Genomic DNA, 10018 nt, shown 5'->3' with positions numbered 1-10018 from the left:
CAAGGCGGCGGGGGGCGTGGTGTAGGGGAGGGAAGGATTGGAAGTTGGGGACTAGCACATGCAAACTGTTATATATACAATGGATACACAGCAAGGTGTTACTGTATAGAACAGGGAACTATATTCAATATCCTGTGATAAACCATCATGGAAAACAATTTGAAAAAGGAGATATATACATACATGTGTATATATATATATATAATCTGAATCACTTTGCTGTGTACCCGAAATTAACACAACATTGTAAATCAACTATACTTCACCAAAAAAAACAAAAAGCCCTCTTATAACACTGACACTGCCCCTCAGCTCTCAGAAGCACAGACGCAGTGAAGAGGAACACACATGCCTCTTGGGGCTTGGGACTTGGGGCCACCTGGGGAGTAAATTCAGGGCCCTAGGTAACTGGAGCTCGGTAAGGGCCAGGGACATGGACTCCGAGCATGCACCAAAAAAGGCTTATCTCAGAAAGAGGTGTGCATGCGTTTGTCTAAAGTGAACCTCCCAGGACTTCCCTGGCAGTCCTGTGGTTAACACTCTGCCCCCAATGCAGGGGGCACGGGTTCCAACCCTGTTCGGGGATCTAATATCCTGCATGCCACACGACGTGGCCAAAAAAAATAATAATAATAGATAAATAAAGTGAGCCTCCGAAAATTCTTCAGCCCAGGTAAAGGCCTTTAATATTAACTATAGTTAATACGCTAACTATATTAACACAGAAATACACACACACGCTCCCTGCTGGCATGGCATGAACCATACGGAACCAAACCAATTTGAGGATTTTCCTGAAATTTGAGGGACCCTACATGGATAAATTTCTACTTGCACTGTTCTTTCATTAAACAATGGTGACAAAAGGCCTTGTGCCTTTTGCTGTTGTTGTTGTTCTAGCCATGAGGAATACTCTGCGTTACTACATGATAAAGCATTTTTAAATGTCAACACCAGTGACAGGGGAAAGGGTTGTGGACACCTTACACTCACTTCACTTTAACAGACCTTTATCAAGCATCTACGGAGAAGAAAACACAGTGCTTTAGGAGAGAGAAATCAATAAAAGCCTTTACGTTCCGAACAAGTCAGAAGCTCACGCTTTAGGGAGCTGGGGAGATACACACATAAATAAATAATGTTAATCTACACTGCATACGTGAGGAACTACCATAGAAAATAGAAAACGGTATTGATACAAGCAGCCTTAACTAAATATAGAAATAAGGCCTTCTACCCTCAAACCCCTGGTCCTCCCCTTCTCTGATCCTCTGCTCTGCTCAAGTACCACTTCACTTTTTTCCCTTAAAGAGGTTCCAGATACTAGGCCAATTTCCTCTTTTAATTTTCTTTAAATTAGGACGTATTTCAGACCTCGACAAAGGCACAGAAAATGCTACACCCATGCAACCATCAGCCGTCTTAAGAAACATAAGCTTACAAATAAAATTGAAACCCAGTTTACCTCTCCCCAACTGAATTCTCCATCATTTTCCATAGATTCAACCAGTCTTAAATAAGTTTATTGTTCTCATACACACTTCTGCATACTTCATATGTATGCATTACTCCTATGTATGCCTTTTACTACAAATAGATGTATCTATAATCAACCTAGTAATTTTGCATGTCTTTAAACTTCATATGTGCATGGTATCATAATGCTTTTATCGTGTTGGAACTAGGTTTCTCCTTTATCTATTCGTCCCTTCCACTACTGAATCTTTGCCCCTTGTTTCTTTTGAATAAAAAATCTAAATTGAAGTAATATTTGTCAATTACTCATGAAATGCAGTCTTATTTGAAATCCTTCACTTTTTACTACTTTGTAAGGAGTCACCTTCTCAAAGGCATTGTTATTCCAAGAGACTCCATTTCTGGGGCCAGGTGATGAAGGTACAGCTAGTGAACAGCTTGGTCGCTTTAGCTGCTTCTCCTGCCAGCTCTCTAAATATATAGGTCTCTATATTTTAGACCTCTAAAAAAATATAGGTCTCTATTTCCAGGTTTGATAAATTTCCCATCTGTAGTAGTCTTAAAGCTACAGGACAAAGGACTTGCGGCTGTAAATGAAATACATTTCAGAACACACTGCCTTCTATACCATCTAGAAGACAAGTACATTATTAACATTAAACTGTTTTTCCAAAATTAAATTTCATCAATTTTTTCTTATTTACTTTACAAAAATTATTAAAAACATGATAGCTAGCTAGTGGGAAGCAGCTGCATAGTACAGGGAGATCAGCTCGGACCTCTGTGACCACCTAGAGTGGTGGGATAGGGAGGGTGGGAGGGAGATGCAAGAGGGAAGAGAAATGGGGATATAGGTATACTAGAGCTGATTCACTTTGTTATAAAGCAGATACTAACACACCACTGTAAGGCAATTATACTCCAATAAAGATGTTAAAAAGATAAACAAAAAGTAGATTAAGGATGTAAACAAAACAAAACATAAAGCTGTTAGTAACAGGTATATGTCAGGAATGCTTGCACTATACAATAATCCTGGATTCTCCAGAGGTGCCCTCTGCTGAGACCATATCCAGCTTAGGTCCTTCTTCTGGTTTCTCATTTCCATCCTCTTTCTCTTCATCAGCGTTTTCATACTGATGTTCACTCTCTTCTTTAGTGTCGAATGATACGGACTTTGGCATCACAAGGTGGTGGACAACATTTCCCGATTTAAAATCGGCAGCAGAATCTAGTTCTCTGCCCTCGGGAGGATCTGGATAAGAGAAATATGTCAGAAAATAAATAAAGAAATAAAAAGAATAGTTGGCTATGCTCCTACTGGTTGATACAACACTTCCATGGCCCTCACACTTCTGCTGCTTGACAGTTTTCACAACATGTTCCCCCTCTTTCCAGCAGATCTCACACACACTGCTGCTGATTACTTCTGGCCCCTTGGAGAAGGGATCGAAATCGTCTGATCCTGAGAGCATTTTTATATGTTTCTGCCAGAACGTTACTGGAAAATGTTTCTTTCCAGCAGATCTCACACACAGCTGCTGATTACTTCTGGCCCTTTGGAGAAGGGATCGAAATCGTCTGACCCTGACAGCATGTTTGTATGTTTCTGCCAGAACGTCAATGGAAAATGTTCACCCCACTTAAAGACAAATTATACCGCGAAGCTCATTGATTCCTCAACCACTGAAAAGTGCCCCTGTGCCGTTTCATCATTTTCTCAGGTCGTCCTACTGAGAATCTTTACATTTTTGGAAGCCCGTCCGCCAAAAGTGAGGTATGCCATTTGTTTGCCCCTCGGGTGGTAGAAGGCAGCATACTTTTTCTCAAGATCCTAAAGGTCTTTAGAGAACTGGGCTTCTACTTGTGCATATCGTGCCTGACAGTTTCTGAGAGGTTTGACCCACTGCGTAACTGCCAGAGGCCAGCGCTGAGCACAGCCTGCCTTTGAGGCCGATGCCCCAGCAGGGGCTGCAAGGGCCTGAGGTCTGGGCCGCTCCTCACCAGCTTCGGCCCCGTCATCAGGTCCACATGCCCCAGCGTCCCAGGACTCAGAGGCATCAGCCAGGACCTCGCCCGCCCAGAACTCGGCCTCTGCTGCCGGTTCTTCTGCCTTCTGGGATGCCGCCCCCTCTGCAGGTTCCCGTGGCTCCCAGGGCGGGGTGCCCTCTGCCTCGTACTCGCCTTCCAGCATCTGGTCCCCTCTCTCTCCCGGCTCCCTGGGCTCCCAAGAACAGCGCCTGACCACCGCGTGGCCGGCGTGCGGCCGGGCCAGGACACGGTCGTTAAAATGAATACGGGGTCTAGAGGGGAAGGGACCGAACCCGCGCAGTGGGGAACTCACAGATACCCGCGACCACTTCTGCGCCCTCCTCACCGTCCTCCTCCTCCTCTTTGTCCACATAATTCTCGTCCTCTTCCTTGTCTCTGTCTCCCTCCTCCACCTCTTCGTTCTTCTCCTCGTCCTCTTCAGCCTCCTCCACTTCGTCCTCCTCTTCTTCTGCCTCTTCCTGCTCTTCTACCAGCTTTACACCCCAGTCGTCCTGGACTGTGGGCTGGGCGCCCTGCTCTTCCCAAAGGGCTCGCACTTCCGCCAGTAAATCCCTACGGGCGGCGACCCTGCGACCCCGTTCTGCTGGCACCGCTCCTCCTGGGACTGATCCAGGGATGCTGCCCATCCCACTGCCTGCTCTGTTCTGACCACGTGTGGCTGAGACCCGCTTTTCTGTGGCAGAGATGGCAGGAAAGATGCACTAGTCAGTGGCTCAACCAGAGAAGCGATCCGGCTGCTAGACCTAGTTGGCAAAAATGGCTTTTGCCTCCCCCACCCCACGGAGGGAGCTCTAAACTCATTGGCTGAAAGGCGAGGATTGACATGCCTGCGATTCAATGAAGTTTCAAGACCCAGCTTCTAGAGTTTGAGACCTTCCTCTCTTTCCTTCCAGGACCTTGAAGTCCCCAATTACCCTTTAAGTCCAAGCATATCCGATACTTTTAATTTTACCACTGCCAGCAAAACTAAAATGTCCCCATATAGAGGCACTCTGCTGCACAGGGTGAATTGTTCCCTGATTTCCATCTGGAGATGGCTGGTGCCAATAGGGGCGGAGTCATTAAAAACTGTATAGTTAATATGTCAGCAATAGTAAAAAACCTACCAGAAGAGAAAGAAAAAAAGAATTTGGACATTTTAACATTATTAAAGCTAGTTAGGAAAAAGGCGAGGTTGAAATGGATGCAGTCAGAACAGAAAGTTGCAGAAGTGTTAACATCAGGTGCTGGAAAGAATTTAATGAACTGCTGCTAAATTTGAAAGGAACAGGACCCTGTAGTTACAGACACCCTTCCACTCCCCACCCCACCTCTTGTTTGTAGAAGAGCTGTAGCCTCCCAAGCCTTCCCTGAGTTCCAAAGAGCAAATTTAATCAGAGAATTGAGAAAATGCAGGAAAAAAGGAAAACAGTCAAGCAAGACAAAATAATAATTGTTTGGCCATACGATAAAGTCATGGACCCATAGTTCCTTCTCAAGGGCTATAGAGAATAATCTGAGCCATATCCTTGAATTGTTTTGCAGATACTAAAACCTCCACCGGGTGGAAGAAGTTAACTGTCTGCTGACCACACCAAGTAGATCCCAGACAGGTTGAAATCAGATTGATGATATTAATTCCCAAAATTCCACCCTGTTACCTCATCACGAACCAATGACAAGGATATCATGTATACCACTACCCTCTCCCTCAGCCTGCCTTTAAAAATACTTCACTGAAGGCCGTTCGGGAGTTTGGGTCTTTTGAGCATGAGCTGCCCATACTCCTTGCTTGGCACCTTGCAGAAAATGCTGTACGTTCCTTGACCACAACTGGCTGTCAGAATAGCTTTGCTGCACGTTGGGTGAACAGACCCAAGTTTGGTTCAGTAACATATTCACTTCAACGCTCCAAAGAATGAACAAAGAAAGTGAGAGACTTATTTTAAAGGACCAAGATAAGCATGATAGCCGTGGAAAGGCAGGCTTCCTAGAATGATTTCTGAGTCAACAGTCCAAGACTTTTTGCTACATTCAGCCCCACTTAGCCAAGATCTCAAGTGTACACAATTCTTAAAATTATGAAGGAGTCATTAGGTCTTTTATAGTGATTCAATTTCCTGTTGTTACTGGGCAAGCACCAAAACAATTCCTGATGAATTCTCTTGCTTCAGACATACTCCTCCCTGTTCCCATTATGTAGGAACAACTCATATCTCTTCATGGTAAACAGGGTCAACTTGCCACCCCCAATATAGAAATCTGCTTTATTTGCCTGCTGATCCACTGCCATGAGGAGACTGAAGTGACCAGATGGTCGCTGTAGCTTCAAGTTCAGTAGAATCCAACCTGTATGCCTTACCAGAAACATTCTCTCTTGAGATCCAGAACATTGAATACGGCAGACCCTGAAGTTTCAGGGATGGGAAGCACACATTCTGCAAGTGTGCTACAGGGAATGATGGTGAGAAGAACTGTTGTAGACACTCCAGAAAGAAAGGATGGACCCCATCCTCCCAGCTAAAATTTGCTTCAGATGTCAAGAGTGCTGACACCAAACATAACACATACTAAGACAGTAGGACAAGGTTTATTCTTTACATAATAAGGCTTTCAGGGAAGAGCAGGGAAGCCTTCCCAGACTGCTCTGAAAACTGCTTGAAAGAGTGGGAAAGGAGACTGATTTCAGGTTTTTCTTTCGGTTAGGGGTGGGGCCAGGCTGAGTGTTCTGGTGCAGAGGTAGGGGCTTGCATGGCTTGAACCTCCTGCTGGCTTCCAAGAAGAGATTACCTGGGATTTCGTGTCAGCTTACCCAGCTGTGGGGTGGAGGGGAAGAGGGAAGGCTGAGTCCTGAAAGTCCTCAGCACTCAAACATCATAAAGGAATCAGACTCAGTTTTACGTGAGCCAATCTGATTTCCACTCCTTGGTTCCCAGATTCATATACAGTAGATGTGGCGACATAGCGTGAAATATCAGTTTTTGATTCAGTGCATATACCAGATCCTGGAGGAATGTGTCCCAACTATGCAGAGTGTCGTACCTGCACTGCTGCAATAGCTGAGCTGCTCCACCTGGTGGAATTAAGCCAACCAGAAAGGAGATGTTGTTGATCGGATATACTCCTCCCCCTTGAGCCTGAATGTACCCTAAGGCCAGTCTGTCATCCATTACAAGAGTACAAGGAAGTTTAGACTGATTCTCTTATCTTCCAGACCTTGTGCCACCTCATTGGCTATGAGAGCTAAAGTTACAGATATGTTTCTGCCATTGTCTGCAGGGCCTGGACACTGATGCCAGGGCTATGGAACCAGGCATCTCCCCAGGTAGAACAGCCCTCTTTGCCTGGTGTCTCTAAAGGTGCTCCAAAGGGTTGCGTCACTTCCAATAACTACAGGGGACAGTGCAGGATTTAAACCATTATCCCTCCTCCCAATGGAAAGACGTTCTGTGGCCCACTCTCCAACACAGACAAGCATATAACCTAAAGGGGCTTCTTACACTTGATTTGGATCACCTTTTTATTGGTTTGGTAAAGCCACATGGGCAGTGTTGCTGAATAAATGCAGCTTCAATATCCATACATGCCTTTGGTGCCATGGATGCATGAGGAGAACCATGTGGACTTGTATCAGTAATAATGAAACAAGGTTGTCCTGGTCAGAGTGTTTCTATGAGGGGGTTCGAATTTAATAGCCATGGCCATGGAAGATTTTCTGTTCCCGTCTATGTGGATGGAAGGACAAACCTCAGACAATTCAGTCAGCTGCTACCGCCACTTGACTCAAGTGGGCCGTGGGGATATTTGCCAAGCCGTGGTGCTGGATTTAGGGGACACAAACCCGATCCCCATCTCTGCACCTGCCAGCTTACAAGGAGTTCCACTCCAGATACTGAGATTGTTGTTTTCCTTCCACGGCCCCATAGTCTGCTTGTCCTAATTCAGTAGTCAGTACTTCTCCCATTGACCCAGCCATTTCCCACGTGCATCCAGACCTATCTGGATGTTCCAGGAGTGACACAGGCTGTGGCACAATGGTAGAACTTTCAATGGTCTATTGACCATCACCTACTGCTGCCTGAGGGAGCCACCACAAGGGTAATCTAGGTTTCACAGATTCCACCAGTGGATCATTATCCCTGTGATCTGTGATCCACAATGTCCAATGACTGGAGCCAGGTAATAGTAGAAGCAATAAGCTGGAGTCACTTTCACCTCGTTCTCTGACTAAGGTCAGTGAAGGAAGAAAAAAGAAAGAAAGAGGAATGGTTGGGGATTGTCAGTGTGGAATCACTGATAGAGTGAAGTGATCTCCCTGTCCTGACATCCCCCAAGCAACCATTCCCTTTAGAAAGGGAAAATTCCTGGGGAATTCCCTGGCAGTCCAGTGGTTAGGACTCAGCGCTTTCACTGCCCAGGCCTGGGTTCCATCCCTGGTTAGGGAACTAAGATCGCACAAGCGTCAAGGCGCGGCCAAAATACAAAAAGAAAGGAAGAAAGAACGAACGAAAGGGAATATTCCCTTGCTGGGAACAGCCTCATATAGTGACCCTATAGTCTGACCGTGATGTCTAGTCTGGCAGTGATTCTGACAGCATGGCCTGTCCAGCAATCTTTTATAGTCAAAGCTTTGAAAATCCACTCTACTTCTTGATCATGCCAACCACCAGAGCATGAAAAGGGGCGTGGAATACCTATGAAGTGTCATGCCCATCTCTGCCTGTTTTGTTAGTCCTTGAAATTTCAGCCGTTATTATTTGATTTATCCTAGAGGTTTTGCTTCCATCCAATATGCTCTTGAGAATGTTGACCAAGGCTGTAAATCGTGAACAGCTCTTGTCTCTCTAACTGTGCTCATCCAGTTCTGTCTGGCTGCTGGTTCTCTCCATGGAATCAGCTTCTCTCAAGTCATTACGGAGAATAACGAGTTGGTCAAAAAGAGCTGTACTGTTTGGAGTGAGAACCAGAAAGGTATTCTTCATTGGCACACACCACGGCACTTCCGGGGTGCTCTGGCGGTCTTGCTTGAGTCTCCTTCATCATGAATGGCTCGCACTGAAAGATTACAAGTGGCCAAAAGCGTGGCGGAACTTAGATTCAAGCGTTACCCTGGTGCTGCCAGAATCTGCGGCTCACACAGGAATGGCAACTTCGTAGCCAGAATAGGTTTCAAAGGTTATTTGACACCAGAAGTAGCCACCGGATGGCAGCAGAGGGTGGAAGTAGTCTCTTTGCCAGGCGTGGGCAGAGCTCAAAGCCCTGTCACCTGCTGGCAGGTAACCCAGATGGAGGCCTTTTGAGCTCATTCGATTCTGGTAGCAGGGCCACTTGCCCAGTCTGACAATCAATCATCCCCCATGAACTCCAAGAGACAACTAGGCTGTTAGCTAGAGCCCAAGAGCCAGTGAAAATACAGCATGCCTGCCCCTTAGGAGCATTGTCTAGGGCAAGGAGGGCAGCTTTTAATTTAGCCCATGGTGCTGACTGGTCCTCACTGCAGGGGGTCCTTTATGATTGTCATTGAGGCTAAAGGAGTGCTGAAGCCCGGGGACACTATAAGCTTTTATTGTGGCCAAGACACCAGTAAGCCAACACCAAGCATCCTTGGGGACTTCTTGGAAGTGTGGTCACCAGGTAGCGGAAGACTTCCCTTGTAGTTGAGCAAACAGAGGTGAAATGGCCCCTAAATAGGTAGCCACAGCCTTTTCAAATAAGCAAGACACAGCTATAGGACCAGACCTGCCCCTCTCTCAAATACAACATTTCATTTAATAAGAAAAGATTGTTGTACCTTTCCAACCTTGTTGTGAGGATCTGAGTGGAACAAACTCAAGATAGGGATGTCTGGACGGGCTGTTCCCTGGCAGTCCTGACTAAGGCTCTCATTCTCCACAAATGTCCAGTAGCAGGTTAGCAGCTGTTGCTCAAAAAGGGTGCAGTGGATGGCCCTCTCAGGGAGGCATCAAGTTCAGGACTCCAAGAGGCACTGCCAGGTGGAGGTGGTCTCCCTTGCTAGAAGCTCAAAATAGCCTAGTTATCAGTAGCAGACACCTACAATTCCAGGGGACCCTTGGGGTTTTACAGGCATCAAACGTAGGGTTGCTGAGATAGCCTGTTGCACTATCCCAGCTGCCTGCTACTCCTGTACCAAGCTACATTTGCTGGATTTTCTCTTCAACATAGACGTAGGGTACAACAAACTGTCTAGGTGAGACATATTGTCTCTTAATAGTCAAACACTCAAATTAAGCACTGGACTTCTTTTTAGGGAGTAGTGAGCCACAGAGTGAATGACTCTTCCTTGCCTATCTTGGAGATCGGTCAGCCCACGTGGATCTCAAGAATTTGACTTGAGTGGCTGGTCTCTATATCTTATCAGGATTAAGGAGCCACCCCTTGGCTTTCATGCAAGTGGGCAAACAGCCATTGCCAACTCTTCTTTATTGGGGCCTCCCATTATGATAGGATCAACGGAGTGACTTGTTCCATATGTCAGCCTACCCACTGGTGG

General features: G+C 46.0%; 1 protein-coding gene across 1 annotated transcript; it reads right to left on the bottom strand.

Annotated features, from left to right (window-relative positions):
• Positions 1–2498: 2498 nt before the first annotated feature.
• Positions 2499–4257, bottom strand: LOC112392499 (glutamic acid-rich protein-like). The gene is made up of 2 exons (XM_024734274.1): positions 3854–4257; positions 2499–2731 (listed from the first exon to the last, which is right to left on the bottom strand). The coding sequence occupies exons 1-2, from the start codon at positions 4152–4154 to the stop codon at positions 2499–2501; spliced, it is 534 nt and encodes a 177-aa protein (XP_024590042.1). The 5' UTR covers positions 4155–4257.
• Positions 4258–10018: the final 5761 nt, after the last annotated feature.

Source organism: Neophocaena asiaeorientalis, unplaced genomic scaffold (assembly GCF_003031525.2).
Source record: "Neophocaena asiaeorientalis asiaeorientalis breed wild unplaced genomic scaffold, Neophocaena_asiaeorientalis_V1.1 scaffold847, whole genome shotgun sequence".
NCBI classification, from domain to species: Eukaryota; Metazoa; Chordata; class Mammalia; order Artiodactyla; family Phocoenidae; genus Neophocaena; species Neophocaena asiaeorientalis.
Note: the sequence above shows the minus strand (reverse complement) of the source record. Positions and strands in the feature narration are given on the sequence as shown.

Excerpts from the sequence above, each read along its gene's own strand:
- LOC112392499 (XM_024734274.1), bottom strand. The coding sequence starts at position 4,154 with ATGGGCAGCATCCCTGGATCAGTCCCAGGAGGAGCGGTGCCAGCAGAA. Across the intron at positions 2,732-3,853 it reads CAAAGAGGAGGAGGAGGACG|ATCCTCCCGAGGGCAGAGAA; the intron begins GTGAGGAGGGCG and ends TCTCTTATCCAG.